Source organism: Aquarana catesbeiana, linkage group LG02 (assembly GCF_042186555.1).
Source record: "Aquarana catesbeiana isolate 2022-GZ linkage group LG02, ASM4218655v1, whole genome shotgun sequence".
Taxonomy (NCBI): domain Eukaryota; kingdom Metazoa; phylum Chordata; class Amphibia; order Anura; family Ranidae; genus Aquarana; species Aquarana catesbeiana.
The window spans coordinates 551,362,509-551,381,646 of NC_133325.1; the positions used below are offsets into that span (position 1 = coordinate 551,362,509).

The 19,138-nt window shown below is 43.0% G+C and overlaps 1 protein-coding gene across 1 annotated transcript in view; it reads right to left on the bottom strand.

Moving 5' to 3' along the window:
- Window positions 1-14,887, bottom strand: part of FRS3 (fibroblast growth factor receptor substrate 3) — an 88,261-nt gene extending 73,374 nt beyond the window's left edge. The window contains exons 1-3 of the mRNA XM_073615927.1: window positions 14,772-14,887; window positions 14,289-14,415; window positions 4,644-4,726 (exon numbers count right to left, since the gene is read on the bottom strand). Of these exons, the coding sequence (XP_073472028.1) occupies window positions 4,644-4,703 (60 nt within the window). The 5' untranslated portion in view covers window positions 4,704-4,726; window positions 14,289-14,415; window positions 14,772-14,887. The remainder of the gene's footprint in view (window positions 1-4,643; window positions 4,727-14,288; window positions 14,416-14,771) is intronic.
- Window positions 14,888-19,138: the final 4,251 nt, after the last annotated feature.

Consider the following 19,138-nt stretch of genomic DNA (forward strand, 5'->3'; position numbering starts at 1 on the left):
TCATTCGGGGGACTATTTTGACCTTTTGTGTTCACTATACACTCACGTGGTGATTATTAGTGTCTCACTATCAAGATGGACTGTTGGATTTATTTATGATGGACACTTATTGTTTATATATTAATATTCATAATTGTTCACTTTTTTCTTGAATCACTTTGAATTTATAGCGCTGCACCCACTTTATATAATGGTTTTCTCCACACATACCGCTTAGAATTAAGGCCAAAAAGTTCTATCTTGGTCTCATCAGATCAAAACATCTTATTTCTCACTATCTTGGAGTCTTTCAGCAAACTCAACGCAGGCTTTCATGTGTCTTGCACTGAGGAGAGGCTTCCGTCGGGCCACTCTGCCATAAAGCCCCGACTGGTGGAGGGCTGCAGTGATGGTTGACTTTCTACAACTTTCTCTCATCTCCCGACTGCATCTCTGGAGCTCAGCCACAGTGATCTTTGGGTTCTTCTTTACCTCTCTCACCAAGGCTCTTCTCCCCCGATAGCTCAGTTTGGCAGGACGGCCAGCTCTAGGAAGGGTTCTGGTCGTCCCAAATATCTTCCATTTAAGGATTATGGAGGCCACTGTGCTCTTAGGAACCTTAAGTGCAGCAGAATTTTTTTTTGTAACCTTGGCCAGATCTGTGCCTTGCCACAATTCTGAGCTCTTCAGGCAGTTCCTTTGACCTCATGATTCTCGTTTGCTCTGACATGCACTGTGAGCTGTAAGGTCTTATATAGACAGGTGTGTGGCTTTCCTAATCAAGTCCAATCAGTATAATCAAACACAGCTGGTCTCAAGTGAAGGTGTAGAACCATCTCAAGGATAATCAGAAGAAATGGACAGCATCTGAGTTAAATATATGAGTGTCACAGCAAAGGGTCTGAATACTTAGGACCATGTGATATTTCAGTTTTTCTTTTTTAATAAATCTGCAAAATTTTCAATTTTGTGTTTTTCTGTCAATATGGGGTGCTGTGTGTACATTACTGAGGAAAAAAAATGAACTTAAAATGATTTTAGCAAATGGCTGCAATATAACAAAGAGTGAAAAATTTAAGGGGGTCTGAATACTTTCCATCCCCACTGTGTGAGAGATAGAGATATATATTCAAATATACATACATACGATATAAAAAAAAAGGAAGAAGGAGAGAGAGAGAAAAATACAATGAATACCGTATTTATCGGCGTATAACACACACTGTTTTCCCCTTATATGCTATACGCCGATCCCCGCTAATTGTGATCTATCGGAGCGATCGTCGCCAATATTCACATAGCATGTAGTTTTAAATATGGCGTCGCGGAGTTCGGAGGGACTCGGCGGAGCTGAACGAGCGCAGCCGAGATCACAGTGACTGGGCGGAGCTGAGATACACATAGCCGAGTGCTCTCGGCTCTTTCCGGCGCCACTCACAGTCACGCCCAGTCCCGCCATTGGACCTATGTTATGTCCATCATAGGGCGGGACTGAGCGGCAACGAGAAGAGCCGAGTACACTCAGCTATGTGTATCTCGGCTCCGCTCAGTCACCGAGTTCCTCCGAACTCCGCGGCACCATATTTAAAACTACACACTTTGTGTATGTCGGTGGCGATCTGTCCAAGGCAAGCATGTAATGGACACTGGGGGCAAGGCTGCACTGGCCACTGGGGCAAAACTGCACTGGGGCAAAGCTGCACTGACAAGGCTGCACTGGGGCAAAGCTGCACTGACAAGGCTGCATTGATGGCCATTTAAATGTAAGTTTTTTTTCCTTAAAATTCCCTCCTAAACTTGGGGTGTGTGTTATACGCCGACGCGTGTTATACGCCGATAAATACGGTATTTTAATTTTAAATCAAAATATCTACAATTAATCTACAATGGCAACCTATGGTCGTACCAGGGGAATGTTGGGCCATGTAGGGCCCTAATACTCAATGACCCAATCAGCAGTAAGAATCACCATAAAAGGGATCCCCTAGAGTCAAGTGGCAACACATGATGGCACTTAATCAAAGAGCCACCATGAGTATTAGGAACACACTATGGTTCAATAGTTGAAAACGTAGAACGGTCAGTGGTGATATACTATACCACCAAAAAGTCATAGTTGACCAGCTCATGTGATAAAATGAAGAAAAATTACCCAAAATGTCCACAATGTAGCATCACCCAGAAACTGCAAGAGAGCAATATGGTCAAACCCCCAAATCCTTCACCCTAAAATTGTCCTATGAAAAAAGGCCAATAGATCAAAGGAATATAAACAGCTGGGAACTCAAAACAGGTTCACATATAGTGTACTTCACAAATAATATGCTGTAACCTCAAGCATTGTCGATGAACGCATTGACGTCAACATCAACATTTAAGCCGTACAGAGTGTAGCATCGTACCCTGTGTATACAGGCCATTTTCAATCTGGACAGTTCCCTGACTAAGGAGCTACCCCTGCAATGAGCACTAAATTTATCAATCCCTATGAACAAGGTATTGGCCGGATTCTTGTTATGAGGGTTGGCATAGTGTTTAGAGACTGAATGATATCTGAATCCATTTTTAATGTTGGTAATATGCTCCCCAAGACAGATTTGCATGGTGCGTTTGGTCCTGCCCACATACTACAGCCCGGGAATTGCAATAGAAACACCACACCGGTTGTGGAACAAGTGATGAAAGGTTCAATCCGATGTTCCTTCTGTGGTGCCCCCTGAAGAATAGACCCCCTATAATGTCCCCAACTCCATCTCATTCGCTTTTCTTGTGGGATACTATGCAAAACCTTCCCTCTCTGGTCTCTGAAATCCAACCTCTAGCTCACATTTTTCATAATCCCCAATTTATTCCTGGCATGGACATCAAATCATTCAAATGGTGGCTAGATAAGGGCATGTACCAAATCAAACACTTCTTTTCTTACTCAAACATTGTGAAAATAAACTGGAACTTCCCAGCTCAGAACAATTTAGATTCCATCAAATCGCACACTTTTTACACACTATGGAAGACCAAACCTAATCCTCCGGCGTTCACGGAATATGAGAGATGGTGTGGGGAGGTCATAGAGCAAAAAGGAGACCGCTCCATAATCTATTTGTCACTAGCTAGGCAAACTTCTAAACTTCAATGCATGGAGGCATGGGAGAAGGATCTTCAAAACGAATGGGAACTGGAGGATTGGCACTTGTCTTTCTCCAGATCATTTAAGGGAATCTCTAACTCCTCTCTAATAGAAGCTAACCTTAAGGTCATCACTAGATGGTACCTAGTCCCCACAAGGCTAGCAGCCATATATCCCTCCTCCTCCCCATTATGCTTCAGGGGTTGCCACATGCTTGGCACTATGATCCACGTCTAGTGGGAATGCCCGAAAATTAGGGGGTAGTGGAAGAAAATCTTCCACCTCGCTCGCAGAGTCATTGGATACTGGATCCCGATCAACCCAACAATAGCTCCACTGAACCATCCCATCCCGAATATCCCCAAACATACCCAAAAATGTATCCTTTTTATGCTGTTGAGAGCCAAAATATCCATAGCTATGGCCTGGAAAAAAAAATGCGGTATCAATATTATCAACCAAAAGAAAATATCGGATGATGACCCTGAAAAAAAATAGTTAGCATCATACAAAAGGATGATGTCTCCATGAAAATGAGGTAGTAGAAAAGAGAAGTACTCAACGTAATGGCCTCAAGCTGATTCTTCACAGCAAATGGTCACGCCACTGATGCATTCCATCAGGCTGAGCAAAGAAGAACCGGTCTTCTTTAATAACACATACCTGTGCTGAAGCATGGTGTATTTTAGATAAGAGGATACAAAGTTATTCTAAAAAATTGGTGCAGTGAGCTTGCCGTTCAATAAAGACTGCAGGATATACATCAATTTTGGAATAGAATATGTTGTTTTTAAACAGAATTTTACCAGTTTCCCTTGTAAGAAGATTGGTAGTTTGGCTTTGAATTTTCTAAGAGGGCACTGGGTGGTGGTGGCCAACGCAAAAGTGGGAAAGAACTTCTTTATGCTGGATATGGCAATCAGGGGTGTTTCAAGAAATCCTTTAGGATCTGATATCGCCACTTTCTCTGGCAGTCCTGGAGATTACCTCATTGTAGTCCGTTTTCCAGATTATCTTTGCATGACAGCCTGCAGTTGTATTTGGTACAGTTCCGGTGTAAGGGAGGAAGTTAGTCTTCTAAGCTGCTCAAGAGAAATAGCCTCTAGCACCTTTTTCATGGCAGTTTGTGTATACTACGAAACCAGAAAGAGCAGTTCGCCATCTGAGACGGGGTCTGCCTCCATTATTGTCTTGGTGCCTAAATCTGTATAGCTTAGAATCTCCCTCTGGGGAATCAGGCAGTCCTTTTCAAAATAAGGAAAAACTCCAAACTATATGGGTAAAAGTTTGCTGCTCAGAAAGCAGATTCAGCAGTATAGGACACAAGTAAAACAGAGTTCCTAGAGTGTGCATATCACCACATGCTGCTACAGGCCACAAACCCCACCAAGAAGCATTTTAAAATGGTGCCGTGGCCAAGTAGTGACCAAACTAATCAAAGAAAAGTAAACTCATATACTGAACTATTTGACCAATCTATATGCATTCAGTTAGAACCCTAAAATTGCAATCTACTATATATACCACTGTATCTTACTTTAAACTTGGTAGGGTGATTGTCTGGGAGTCCTTCTCGACAACTGCAGCAGCTTCCCATGATATCAGTGCATTAGGTTTCCTCTGTAACAAACATACAAAACCATTTTAGTTTTAAATTTCTTGGAGCGACATAGATTGCATAATATTGTATGAGATTGCTGTATACATGACTCTAATGCCGCGTACACACGGTCGGACTTTTCGTCTACAAAAGTCCAACGGACGCCGACGGACTAAAGCTGGCTGGTAATCCGATCGTGTGTGGGCTTCTCCGGACTTTCAGCAGACTTTTTCAGCCTCAAATCCGACGGACTTTAGATTTGAAACATGCTTCAAATCTTTACGTCGTAACTACGACGGACCCCGAAATCCGCTCGTCTGTGTGCTAGTCCGACGGACAAAAACCCATGCTAGGGCAGCTATTGGCTACTGGCTATGAACTTCCTTATTTTAGTCCGGTGTACGTCATCACGTACGAATCCGTCGGACTTTTGTGTGGTCGTGTGTAGGCAAGTCCGTTCGTTAGAAAGTCTGCTGCAAGTCCGCCGAAAGTCCGCCGGAAGTCTGTCGGACAGGCTGTCGGACTTTTGTAGACGAAAAGTCCGACCGTGTGTACGCGGCATAAGTCCATAATCAGAATGCAAACATTTAACAAATTAAATTTTAAAATGTAGCATGATTTAAAAGACAAGGTCATGTACCCCTTATGTTAATAAAGCTCCATTCACACTAGCATCAGTATCTACTGCAACCCCCTCCAAAAAAAATGATCCATAATACATCGGTTTTCAGAGGACCTAGAAAGGATGCTGCCACCCAATTCCTTTTTCTTTTTTTTTCCCTACTGCCAAATGGCGATTTTGCATTGTGGGACTGAACCTCAACTGGGAGTGAAGCATTTGGCTTGCCAAATCTCAGGCGCCAGATTGCCATCGCAGCTAAAAATTGCTCCCTGGCACCTGGCCATTTGTCAGCCCCAGTGGGTAGCATGGGAGGCAGCTGGGCACAACTGGAGTCACTGAATAGGTGTTGCGGAACAGACTGCAGCCCTGCCAGCGCCGGGCGGGTGGCCGGAAGGCAGGCGTCACTGTGCTTCATGTGTGTATGAGGCCGGGGGATGGAGAGGGCAAGTTAAAAGGAGAAGGGCGGGACTGTGAACAGCGGGTTAGGGGGAGGTGCAGGGCTGTAGGAAAGTAGGAAGGGCAGTTGTGCGGAGCTGACAGGGGTGAACTGGAGCACCTGGCAGGAAGTGACACCATGGTGGTGTACACTTGAGCCTCCTGCTCCGGAAGCTCCTCCTACAGGAGCACTGGGTGCGGGTCCAGGACGATCTGTCCAGAAGACTCTCAGCCTCACCTCGGGGCAGGAACCTGCATCACTGAACAGGCTCAGCAAAGGCTCTGAACCAGACACCCCCGAGCGCCTTGGTTCCACCTCAGACAGGTCCCGACTGAGTATAGAAATTTCATATGGGTACAGTGCTGCATGACTACACAATTCTTTTAACCACTTGAGGTCCGGGCCATAGCCGAATGACGGCTACAGCGCGGACCTCAATTTCCGGGAGGCTGTCATGGGACGTCCTCCCCTGTGCATGCGCACCACGCGCACCCTGCAAGGCGCACGGTGTGCGCGCTGTGATCACCGAGTCACGGAGACTCGGATGATCACAGATCCGAGTAAGGGGCCGGTCCCGGCCCCTTACTATGTGATCAGCTGTCAGCCGACAGCTGATCACATGATGTAAACAAAAGCTCGGTGATCGGTTTCGTTTTCTCCTCACGCTGACAGCGTGAGGAGGAAAAAAAAAAGCCGATCACCAGCTTATGTCAAAGGAACATTGGTCCCGAAGAGGAAGGAGGCATATATGCCTCATCTGTGCCTGCTGTCATTGCCACCTGCCAGTGCCCAGCAGTGCCACCTATCAATGCCCACACGTGCCACCTATCAATGCCCACAAGTGCCAATCAGTGCCAATGACTGCCACCCATCAGTGCCGCCTCATCAGCGTACATCAACGAAGGAGAAAAATTACCTGTTTGCAAAATTTTATAACAAAATATAAAAAAAATATAATTTTTTTTTTTTTTTAAATTGTCTTTTTCAATTTTTTTTAACAAAAACTAAAAACCACAGAGGAGATGAAATACCATCAAAAGAAAGCTCTATTTGTGGGAAAAAAATGATAAAAATGTCATTTGGGTACAGTGTTGTATGACCGCGCAATTGTCATTCAAAGTGCGACAGCGCTAAAAGCTGAAAATTGGTCTGGACAGGAGGGGGGTTTAAGTCCCCAGTAAGCAAGTGGTTAAAGTGTGACAGTGCTGAAAGCTCAAAATTGGCCTGGGCAGAAAGAGGATGAAAGTAACCAGTTGGCAAGTGGTTAAAAAAAAACTGGCTCATTTTTAGCTGGCTCCTAGATTCAAGGCAATTTGTCAGGCCCTGTCCCATTTACTTAAAAGGGAGAGTACCACTGATGGTAGATGCAGACAGTGTCACTTGTCAAAACTTGGTATGTTCCCACATTGTGGTGGCAGTAGGTGTGCCCATGCAAGCACCACCGTGTTCGCTTGTAGGTGGGTGGTCAGGGGTAGTAAAAATGTAGATCAACTGCCTGCCATGTGAAAGGATTCTAAAGAAGTTTTTGGTGTATATGGACAAAAAGAAGAACAAAAACACAAACATACTTTTAGTATTGCCAAGTTAGACTTCCGGTAATTTACCTACTTACCTGTGCATTCTCAAGGTCAAAATACCATTTAATTTAATGTACACAGATATTTTAAAATTATTCTTATACACAAGTATATAGCCTCAAATGTAATTCTTAAGAAGCTGATCATAAGTGGAAGTCATTATATTGGTATATTTAATAAGAGGGGTGATCCAAAAGTCTGTATTGTTATTAAATGCTTACAGAGACAGCCAAAATTAGGCTTATATGAGAATTTGAATATTAAGTCCTAACAAACTTTAACTGTGCAAGTTTACTTATGAAGGATTTCTATTTGCACCCTTACTTATTTTAACTTCTGATACTGTCCAAAATACCAACTGATTCCCATATAATTTCAGAAATATAAAACACGTCTCAGACTCATGGAATTTTAAAGTATGCCATGTTCCATTTAAAGCTGAACTCCAACCTTACCTTAGTCCTACACATCTGTACAAGCTACTCTCCTGTACTTAAATTGAATACTGATTTTACTACACACTGAGTTTCCCACAGTATGCACTAGAAGCTGCAGGAATTCAGAGTCCACCTTATTCCATGGCTATAGGACATCATCTATTGCTTTTCCTCTCCAGCCCTACTGCCTTTGGCCTGCATTGTTCATTCATTGGATTTAAGTTTTTCTCAACCATAGAGGCTGAGCATGACAGGTGGGAGTTACCTAGAACAATCTGCATGCAAACGCAATCTGCCTAGAAATGCCCACTCATCCAGACAGACATCCACCAATCAAGAGCTGGCCTACTGCTTGCATCGGGGCTGAGGGCTCTTGAGAGGAGTTCTGAGACAGGGTGGTGTGATGTTTTCAGGAAGCTATGTACAACACCCTGCGGGCCCCTCCCACCAGTCACGATCCACTTGCAATGCATGGAGAAGCAGAGTCCCGCAATGTCCCACTGATGACATAACCGAGTCTAAAATAAGATATATAGTGAAATAGAAAGATTGTATTTAAACATATTATTAGCATTTTAAAAAGGGGAGGGAAGAACGAAGGAAGGCTGGTGTGAAATGTTATACCGCCTCCTATGGAAAAAAAATGTGTGACCTGTCCTTCCTGCTGTCAGAAGCCATTAACAACTGTTCCATCTTGTAGCCTAGAGTAGAATCGGCAATGTCTTATTCTCCACCCAACCACACAAAATAATAATAATAATAATAATAATAATAATAATAAGTAAATTAAGAACAACTAGAACTGTCGGTGTCAAAAATACATTGCAGGTGGCTTTTCAAATGGCTGAAATTGTGAAATGATTGCTACCTATCTAGTTATGACATAAAATCAGCATGCTTGCATTGCCATTGTAAGGTGTCGTCCAATGATCTGCATGTGGTTATTTGCAAGTAATACATTCAGGCCATATTTACCTTGACCAGTATACAGCAAATCAAAATTCAAGGACTACGTGCCTGAAATTATAACTTCAAATGGCCTTGGTACTGTTGGAGCCTTTGTTTTAGGAAAGTAACAGGAGATGCCAGGTGTAAGTGGTATCTGTGCAGCTAACTGCACTTATAGTTTGTTTCATACAAAACCGAGGGTGCGTGACCCACCGCACCGTGACCAATTGGTCTAAAACGTAACCTTTATTGTTCAGTATATAAAATAAATGAAAAAGTGTGAGAATATATATTTAACTATTTTTATTTTTTCACTTAAAGGGGACACCTTTAAGTGAAATGAGAAATGAGAGATTAAAACTGTGGTCATTGGTCTACTCTATATAAGGATACCGGATAATCAGTTAATCTGAATACTGCCAAATAATTGCTTGCAATTCTTGCTGGCTGCATCTACGATTCTTAGCCCTTTCTGTTTTTAATGCAGCTGGCCCTCAAACACAGACTGACTATCTATATCTGCTTTGAGAAAGCTATACTGTCTGACAGAGGTAACAGGCTTTCAAAGGAACTGTAGCTGGCCCCAAAGCAAAACTTGCTGGGTCTCTAAAAAGGTATTTCTGCAGTTTTTCTGATCTTGAACTACCTGTACTTGCAATCTCTGGAACTATCACCATTCATCCATCATTAATCCCAGGTGTATACCCCCACAAAAGGCGTGAAAAAACCCACAATCCAAAAGAAAAATTCCCCGCAAAACAATCCTCAAAGAAAAAACCCTACATGTTTCATCTAAAAATAGACTTTGTCAGGGTTATAGTGCTCATAGGGCGTGAAAAAGGGGGTGCAAAAAGAAAATAATACGGGGGGGGGCGGTGAAGAAGCTAACCCCACATGGCATAACTGTGCCGGTGCAATGCTATGCAGGCTCCTGGGGGGGGGGGGGGGGGGGGGGAGTTAACTACTTTTTTTACTTGAAAAAACATATGCATTTACTATTTTTTTAAACAAAAAATAAACAGTGAACTTAGCATTTAAAGGGTAACTCCACTTGTGTGGGAATAAATAACACACATATATACCGTGTTTCCCCAAAAATAAGCCCAGGTATTATATTAAATTTTGGCAACGAAAAAAAAACATAGTAGGGATTATTTTTGGGGTAGGGCTTGCCCTGCAATGCGCTATCTTCTCTCCCCCTCTCCCTCCCTGCCTGTCAGGAATCCCCAGTGTGAACATAGTAAAGTGGCTGCATAATGCCAGAATTCCCTCCACCACAGGACTACACAACGCAAAAGGGGTGTGCCCCTGCAATAAAACCTCACAAATACCCCCTTACAGGGCCGCTCGGTGCTTCCATGGCCCACCTGAGCCATCTTCCACCGCTCCAAGCACTGCAGAGGGAGGGGGGCCAAGATCCCTCGCTGACACCCGGGAGAAGAGAAAAGCAGCACAGATCAGCTGAGCGCCACTCGGCGCTTCCATGGCCTGTCGGAGCTGTCTTCCACTGCTCCGATCACTGCAGTGGGAGGGGGGGGGGGGCTGAGATCCCCTGCTGACAGCTGGTAGAAGACAAGATCAGTGGTGAGGCTCCACAAGGAAAGCACCTGATACAACTAACACAGAAACACCCCCCCCCACACACACACACACACACACTACTGCAGGAGACTGCACTTCAGCACTTATACAATTGCTACACAAGTCATATTGTAATTGAATAGAATTAAAAATTACCTTTCCTTTTTAATCTGCAGAGCTGTATTTTTCTGTAAAAGGCAATGCAATGTGGCAACCTGGAGATGTTCTGTACACAGATGATGTATAGAACGCCCCCCAGAATTATCATTTCCTGCTTGTGTGACTTAATGATTTTCCCAGATGTCTGCACTAAGTTAGATTTTAGGCATCCCCTACAACAAAAATCTACATTTTTAGTTAGGATACTCCAAAAGGGAAAAGTGTAAAGGGATGCAGACCCTGCAGCTTTCCCCATTAGAGCCCTGGAGGTACAGCCGATTGATAATCATAAAAGCACTCCCATACAGATTCACTCTGCATATGGACACAACAAACAGCTATTTCTTCAGAATAACAAAAAGGTAAGAATCTGCAACAAAGTTTGTTAAAAATCTCTGCAATGTACAAAGATCACCCAGAGGGGAATGTTTTATTTTTCTCAACAAAAGTGGAGTTACTCCTTAACCTACCTGCATGTTTGAATGCTATTGCAAACACATGGGAGTAGACCTGTCAGGAAGCTGTCAAAGTACTGGGCCAATTATCTGCAGCTGGGGCATTCCCGCCCCCACATATTAAAGAGGCATATGTACATACAACTGCGTGATGGGGAATGCCTTGACCGCTTATTTTTGGCCCAGTACAGGGACATGACTGGGATGTGAACACACTGGAGCTCATCCCTGCTAACCACTAAGCCACTGTACTTAAAGCAGAACTTGACTGCATCTGAGCATCACAAACCAAAAACACAAGTTAATATTTAATGTTCAAAGCAAACTTGCCCATCCATCTATGTCTCCATGCTTTATTTTGTTGAGAAATCACTTTAAAAACAACCCCCCAGCCGTGGCTATCTTGAGTAAGGGCAAAGGATTCATGTAGCATTTGCTTCCTGGAATCCATCTTCCCTTAGCTCAAGGCTCATGCAGGAGAATGTGCTAAGCTGAGAAAACTCCTCCTCCCCTCCTGAAGACTCCTGGGATGTATCAGATAATTTGCCTAGGCAAGAAACCAGGAAGTAACTGCAGAAATGTAAAAAAAAAAAAAAAAAAAAAGGAAACACAAAACAAAATGTAAAACAAGCAAATATGATATACTTTCCGATCTATTTACTAGCAGCATGAGAATTAAAAATAATGTTTTTTTGTTGATTGGGGGAATGAGTTCAACTTTAGGCTGGGAACACACACCAGTGGGCTGAAAAAACCTCACAGATTCCCACATCCACACAAGTGATGTGGATGCACGGATCTCCCCCCACTGCACTATCGTATTGTGACAGCTGGGACTCTTCTACTGATCAGGGCTGCAGTGGCTGGTTTTCCAGCAGAACTGTTTGACAGAAGCTGGTCTAACGATCACTTTTATTGAACAGAGGGTTACACAGATCAAGATTCAGTTGGTTCCTGCAAAAGCAGCCAAATTTCGATCTGTGCATTCCCAGTTTTAGGTGTAACCAAGATGGACCAATGTAAGTTTAAAGTGTAAGTTCACCTTTACAGAAAAATCTGTAAGGTGAACTTACACAGGACCCCCTCCTCATCCCACCTAGTCCCGCTGACCTGCAGCGCAGCGATCTCCCATTCTGAGCCCTGCTATAGCCACCTCATAGCTCCGGGGCTTAGACATCCCCTCGGCATTCACGCTTTTTCTTCCCCGCTGAGAAGACGGGCTACGGGGGTTCCGATTTGTTGGCGCAGCCCATGTGACGACGCCGACCAATTAGAATGCTCCTAAACATCCCTCCTGATGGGGTACATTTGGGAGATTAAGCTCCGGGGGGTGAGGAGGGGGCCCTGTGCAAGTTCACCTTAGAGATTTTTCTGTAAAGGTGAACTTACCCTTTAAAGAGGAACTGCAGTCTGATCACATAATTTGTAATAAAAACATCTTTGCTATTCTGAAGCTTCCCTCCAACCAATTTGCATACTATTTTATATATATACTATGATTCTGTACCTGCCAAATATGCTGCTGCAGAAACCTCCCTCCATTGAGTCTGGCTGCATCCATTTTAACATAAACAAGGCCAAGGATAGGACAACCGAATCAACCTGTCTAACAATATGCATTAAAAACAGGGGTTTAGCCTGCACACATTTGCAAATACAGTAAAACCTTGGATTACAAGCATAATTCATTCCAGAAACATGCTTGTAATTCAAAGTACTTGTGTATTTCCCCAGAGATAATGGAAACTCCAATTATTCGTTCCAAAACCATTTATTTATAAATCCTTCAGTTTATGGTCCATGTAAAAAGATTATAGCAATGTGATAGGTTGTGTAACCAAAAATGTCCATGCACAAATGGAAGCCTCCACAATGGGATTAGAAGCAAAATCCAGCAGGAGCTACAGAGTGTAAATAAGAAGAAAGGCGCCTATAATTGGAGCAATATGATTACATGTACAACATTTAGCAACTCACATGGTTGATGATTAAAATTGACACATCTAAGTATGCATGCATCTGGGGTTAAGCTGTCCACATAGATCATCCTCTGCACCACCGGTTCTCACCGCTGTCAATTTTCAATCATGACCGGGAAGACTACCCTGCAGTAGAGCGATCTGAAAGCGAGGCTTGAAGCGCTCGTGGAGCGCAGCGTGGAAGGGATGACATTGATGGCGATGGAGGAGGACGATCTATGTGGACATCTTTACCCCGGATGTCTGCATACTTAGATGTTCCCGTTTTAATCAACCATTTGAGTTGCTCTTTTACACTCAGTTGTGGCATGACGCTACTTATCTAGACTTCGCTTGTATATCAAGTCAAAATTTATTAAAAAATTTTGCTTGTCTTGCAAAATGCTCTCAAACCAAGTTGCTCTCAAATCAAGGTTTTACTGTACATGCGTAAGCTACAGGCCCCGCCAAGGCATCCTAGTATCTGTAGTTCCTATCACTGACACTGACTGATGAGTAACTCCACAGTGGAGGCACATGTATTCTGATGAGTAGGTGGAGGGCAGATGGACTGAAGGGAGCCCACCCCTTCTTAAAAAGGTACAGGTGCACACTGAGCACCCAGCAAATTGCACAATGGCTGCAAAGGTGTCAGCGCGTTACTTGACCAATATAACTAGGGTTGCCACCTCATCCCTTTAAACCAGAACACATATGAATTACACAGGTTGAGGTTAATTTAATGCAGATAAGGCACCAAGTGAGTTTAATTGCCACCTTAACCAGCCACAGAACCTGTGTAATTCATATATGTTTGGTTGTAAAGGGACGAGGTGACAACACTAAATATAACATTGTTGCAAAAAATGGGTCCACCACCCCCACCTATGACTGGCCATTGCAGTAGCATTAGAGGGAAAATAGATATAAACAAGGCCAAGGATAAATCCAAGGAAAAGTTCCAAGCCTACTTACCGACCAGTCCGCAGACGACAATTTTAACTGTGGGCAGATGAAGCTGCTGCCTGTTCACTTCCTGGATTTACACAGACACACACACACACCTCCAGCTCTGCAGCTTCCATTGCCCCTCTTATGACTCACCCCTCCCTCGCAAACTCTCACGAAAGTTAGAGAGAGAGCTGTGCATGATGTCATAAGCCTAGGCTTTTTGTCAGACAAGAAACAGGAAGTGGGCTGTATAGGGTATTTACTGGCAGAAAAAAAAAAAAAAAATGTTTTACTATCTAAAAAGTTGAAACAACAAGGGCAGAAGATTTAATAGATGGAAAGTTTTAAAAATAATCTTTAAAAATGATCATTCCCGGAGTTCCCCTCTAAATGGCCTGCACTGGTGTAGAAAACCACACTGCCTACCACCCCGGCTGCTATTCAAAAGTGAAGTTTACCGTGATGTGGCCATGGGTGAGGATTCTTCTTTGCGGGTTCAGGGTCTACAGATCCCGGCTAGGAGTATCATCTCTTTGCTTGATGACCTGGATCCAGCGAGGCCAAACAGGGCTACATGATAAACATCTGCCCATGAAGGGGGGAAAAAAAAAAAAAACACTGATCACTCATCAATAACACTTAATGCATTCCTGAACTAAAAGCCTCCATTGCCATTTACATCCTGGGTGCATGTGCTTGTTTGTCACTGTATTTCTTTTCAGCATCTCACTGCTGATATGGCCAGGACAATGATGCAGATGGGATAAATAGATGTATAGGAAAGGCCAGCAGCTGTGTATGGAGGAGGCTCAGTGTCTCTGGTGATGGGTCCATAGAGGAAGAATGCATTGTGTCTGTGTGTCCATACAAACATCTGGATAGGATGCTGCGTACGTGCACTGGTACATGATGAAAGCACAAAGCTGCCTAATGTTTCTCACCCAGTATACACGCATCCATACATGTCTGCTCCTGTCATCACCACCTTCACCGGCGGCCCTCCCCTCTCACCACCCCGGTCACATTCACATCGCAGCCCCCCCCACCCCAGGCAGCGCAGGCCTCCCCGTCGAGGTCAGAGGTCACAGACGGAGGATCAACGACAAAAAGGCTCGGGATAGAGCGGCTCCACCTGGAGGACCAGCCGGCAGAGGCTGCAGTGATGTCAGTTTCCCCCCGGTGCTCACACCTCCGCTCTGACGTCAGGAAGATTCTTTATGCTAATTCATGCATGGCTCGATGTATGGGCGCAGGTCATTGTCTATACAATTACACGGCGGTCCAATAAAACACGTAGCCATTGGTTGCAGAAGGACATCGACTGCTGGAAGAAAAAGGGCCGGAGGAGATCATCCGCCACATCTTACAGCCGTCCTAGTTGTCTTTTTATTAGTATAGATCCCCTGAGAAGGTGGCGGGCACACATGTGTGGGAATGATCTCGGGGTTCATGTTATTTGGCTTCGTTTTGCTGCTGCTTCATCATACGGTGGGTTTTATTAGTCTCTGCTGAGGCAGGGAATTCCCTGACAACTGGGTTGTCAAGGGGATGCAAAGTATACAGTGGATTCATGCTTTAAAAGTTCAAAAAAAAAAAAGCAAATATTTTTAAACGTCAGGGAAAGCAAAAAAAACCAAACAAGCTAATATAAAAAAATAAGCACTTTTCTTTTTAATTTCATTTGTTTGCATGGTATCGACATTTGAATTGCTTTACACCCACATAGAACTGAACGATTCTGGCTAAAATTAGATCGTGTTTTTTTGGCATTAGATCAACTTTCGCATTATACAAAAAAATTGGGCTAACTTTACTGTTTTTTTAATTCTTTCATCGAAGTGTATTGTTTTCCAAAAAATTTGCTTTTGAAATACAGCTGCACAAATACAGTGTGACATAAAATATTGCAACAACCGCCATTTTATTCTCTATGGTCTCTGCTAAAAAAAAAAAAAAAAAAGTGTGTGTGTGATATATATATATATATATATATATATATATATATATATATATATATATATATATTACTTTTGGGGGTTCCAAGTAATTTTCTAGCAAAAAAATACTGATTTTAACTTGTAAGTGTCACAAAAAGGCTTAAAAGGATAGTATGGTGTGTGTGTGGGGTGTTTTTTTTTTTTTTTTTTTTTTTTTTTTTTTTTTTCCATAATCGAATTTGCCTAGGTGGATGCAGCATCAGTCCAATTGTTGTGGTGCCTAGATTGATTCCAGTGACATCAGCAGAGAGTGGAATTCAGTCGGCTCTCTGCTGAAAACAGGTCACAGGAGTGCAAAGGAGACCCATAGGAGAAGCCCAGCCAAACGAGCTCAGGCTGGACTTCTTCAGTAGCCTCCCTGACGGTATTCCCGAGTGTGGCTCAGGGTTAAATTTCAGCACCATTAGCGGTAACCCCGAGCCACACTCGGGATTACATTGCAGGATCCTGGTGCGGCTTTACTTACCTTGTCCCCAGGATCCTGCGATGTTCCCCGCTGTGTCTGCGGGCTCTGTCTCCTCCGAAGCCTCTCTGTGCCAGGCTCCGTTCCCTGTGAGCGTCACGACGCACGGGGACGGACCCTGGCGGCAAATTCAAAAAAATGTACAAACCATAACACATACAGTGATTACAGTACTGTATGAAATTATTTCACATCCCTTTTATCCCCAGTGCTTTTTCCCATGCCCTGCATGCAGTTTTATATATACTGTTCTTTCTGCCTGGAAACTTGAGATTGTCCATAGCAACCAAAAAGTGTCCTTTTACATCAAAAGTGGCTTTAGACCAGCTAAAAAACAACGATAGTAAATTAGAACACTTGCAGAATTGAGCAATAGTGAATCGTGGGGAATTTATTTTATTATCATATTATTTTTTTTTATTATTTATATTTATTTATTATATTATAATTTTATGTTTTTGTGTTTCAAACTTCATCATACCCGGGATATCTACTAGACTCTTGTTTGGACAGATTTAAGTGTGTTATTGTTAAGAATTACAGGTCTACAATATAAAACGCCAAATTTCCATGCAAAATAATTGTACCGCTTTCAGCACCTAAAATCCAAAATAATCATACCACCAGGGAGGTTAACCGATTCAGACCCACGCTATAGCCGAATTACAGCTACAGCGCGGACCTACTTTGCCGGGAGGGTGTCAATAGACGTCCTCCCGTGCTCAAGCGGCCTGCGCGCCCCCTGCTGGACGTGCGCAGATCGGAATGATCAGCTGTCAGCCAGTGACAGCTGATCATGTGATGTAAACGGAGCCGGTAATCGGCTATTTAAAAGGAAAAAAAAAAAGGCCAATCACTGGCAGCTGTCAGAGGGATACAGTCCAGATCAAGGAGAGCAGCCACCAGCTCATCTGTGCTGCCTATCAGTGAGCACCAGCGTCACCTATCTGCCCACAGTGCCGCCTATTAATGTCACCAATCAGTGCCTCATCAACAGTGCTGCCCATCAGTGTTATCTACCAGTGCCACTTATTAGTGGCCATCAGTGCTGCCTTATCTGTTCCCATCAGTACCTCCTTATCTGTCCCCATCAGTGCCGCTTCATCAGCGCATATCAATGAAGGAGAAAAATGACCTTTTTGCAAAATTTTATAACAAACTATAAAACATGATCTTTTTTTTTTTTTTTTTTTTCAAAATTTTCCGTCTTTTGTTTAGAAAAAAATAAAAACTCCAGTGGTGAATAAATGCCACCAAAAGAAAGCTCTATTTGTGTGAAAAAAATGATAAAAATTTCATTTGGGTACAGTGTTGTATGACCGTGCAATTGTTATTCAAAGAGTGACAGTGCTGAAAGCTGAAAATTGGTCTGGGCAGGAGGGGGGTTTAAGTGCCCAGTAAGCGAGATTTACAAAAGCTGGTGTACAGAATATCTGGTGCAACTGTGCAATATAACCAATCAGCTTCTAACTTCAGCTTGTTCAATCAAGCCATGACAATAAAACCTAGAAGCTGATTGGGTACTGCTACACCAGATTCTGTGCGCACCAGTTTTAGGAAATCTCCTCCTTAAGCCTCGTACACACGATCGGATTTTCCGCAGACAAAACCTCGGACTTTTGTCCAAAGGGGGCGTTGGCCCCAAACTTGTCTTTCATACAAACGGCACACAATTGTTGGCCAACAAACACGAACGTAGTGACGCACTATGTGGTTTTTCAGCTCTTTAGCGCCATCCTTTGGGCTCCTTCTGCTAATTTTGTGTTAGTAGAAGTTTGGTGAATGTTGATTTGCACTTTTCATTGCACGCTTTTCATTTTACGCTTTTCAGTTTATTTCTGAACGGCTGTTCGTCAACCAGCCATGTTGCAGAATCGGAGGAGATAACCTGTTATTTATTATTGGCCTTGGAGTTATTGCTTTGACCCAATTCCAGTCCAGGAACCAGAGGAGGAGGATTTCTTGGACCAAAAATTGGTTGCTTTATTAATCGTGACCAATTATGTCATATGCCTTTGCTGCGGGAGCTCCAGGAGAATAATCCAGATGATTTTCAGAATTATCTCCAGATGACAGACCCCTGCTTTCACCAATTCTTTGCATTGTTGACCCCCTATGTTAAGAAGCAGGACACATGCATGAGGCTTTTATTTTATTTTTTGGTTGAATAATGATTTGATTTGGTATATTTTCTATATTTTTGGATGCATAGAATGCACTTTTTGGTTACGTTCTATTGGCAGATAGCATGTCTAATTTTATTTGTTGTCTTTTTTTAATGCACAATAAAAAAATTGTGGAGAATAATACTTGGCTATGTGTTTTACTTCAGATGACAGTTTTTGGGAGTAATCAGTTACATTTTAAAAAAATACAATGTAAAATTAATAAGGGACATCAACATTGTTACATAGTAGGTGAGGTTGAAAAAAGACACAAGTCCAACCTATGTGTGTGATTATATGTCAGTATTACATTGTATGTTGTGGTCGTTCAGGTGCTTATCTAATAGTTTTTTGATACTATCAATTCCCCCCCGGTGAGACCACCGCCTCTGGAAGGGAATTCCACATCCTTGCCGCTCTTACAGTAAAGAACCCTCTACATAGTCTAAGTTTAAACCTCTTTTCTTCTAATTTTAATGAGTGGCCACATGTCTTGTTAAACTCCCTTCCGCAAAAAAGTTTTATCCCTATTGTGGGGTCACCAGTACAGTATTTGTAAATTGAAATCATCCCCTCTCAAGTGTTTCTTCTCCAGAGAGAATAAGTTCAGTGTTCACAACCTTTCCTCATAACTAATATCCTTCAGACCCTTTATTAGCTTAGTTGCCCTTCTTTGTACTCGC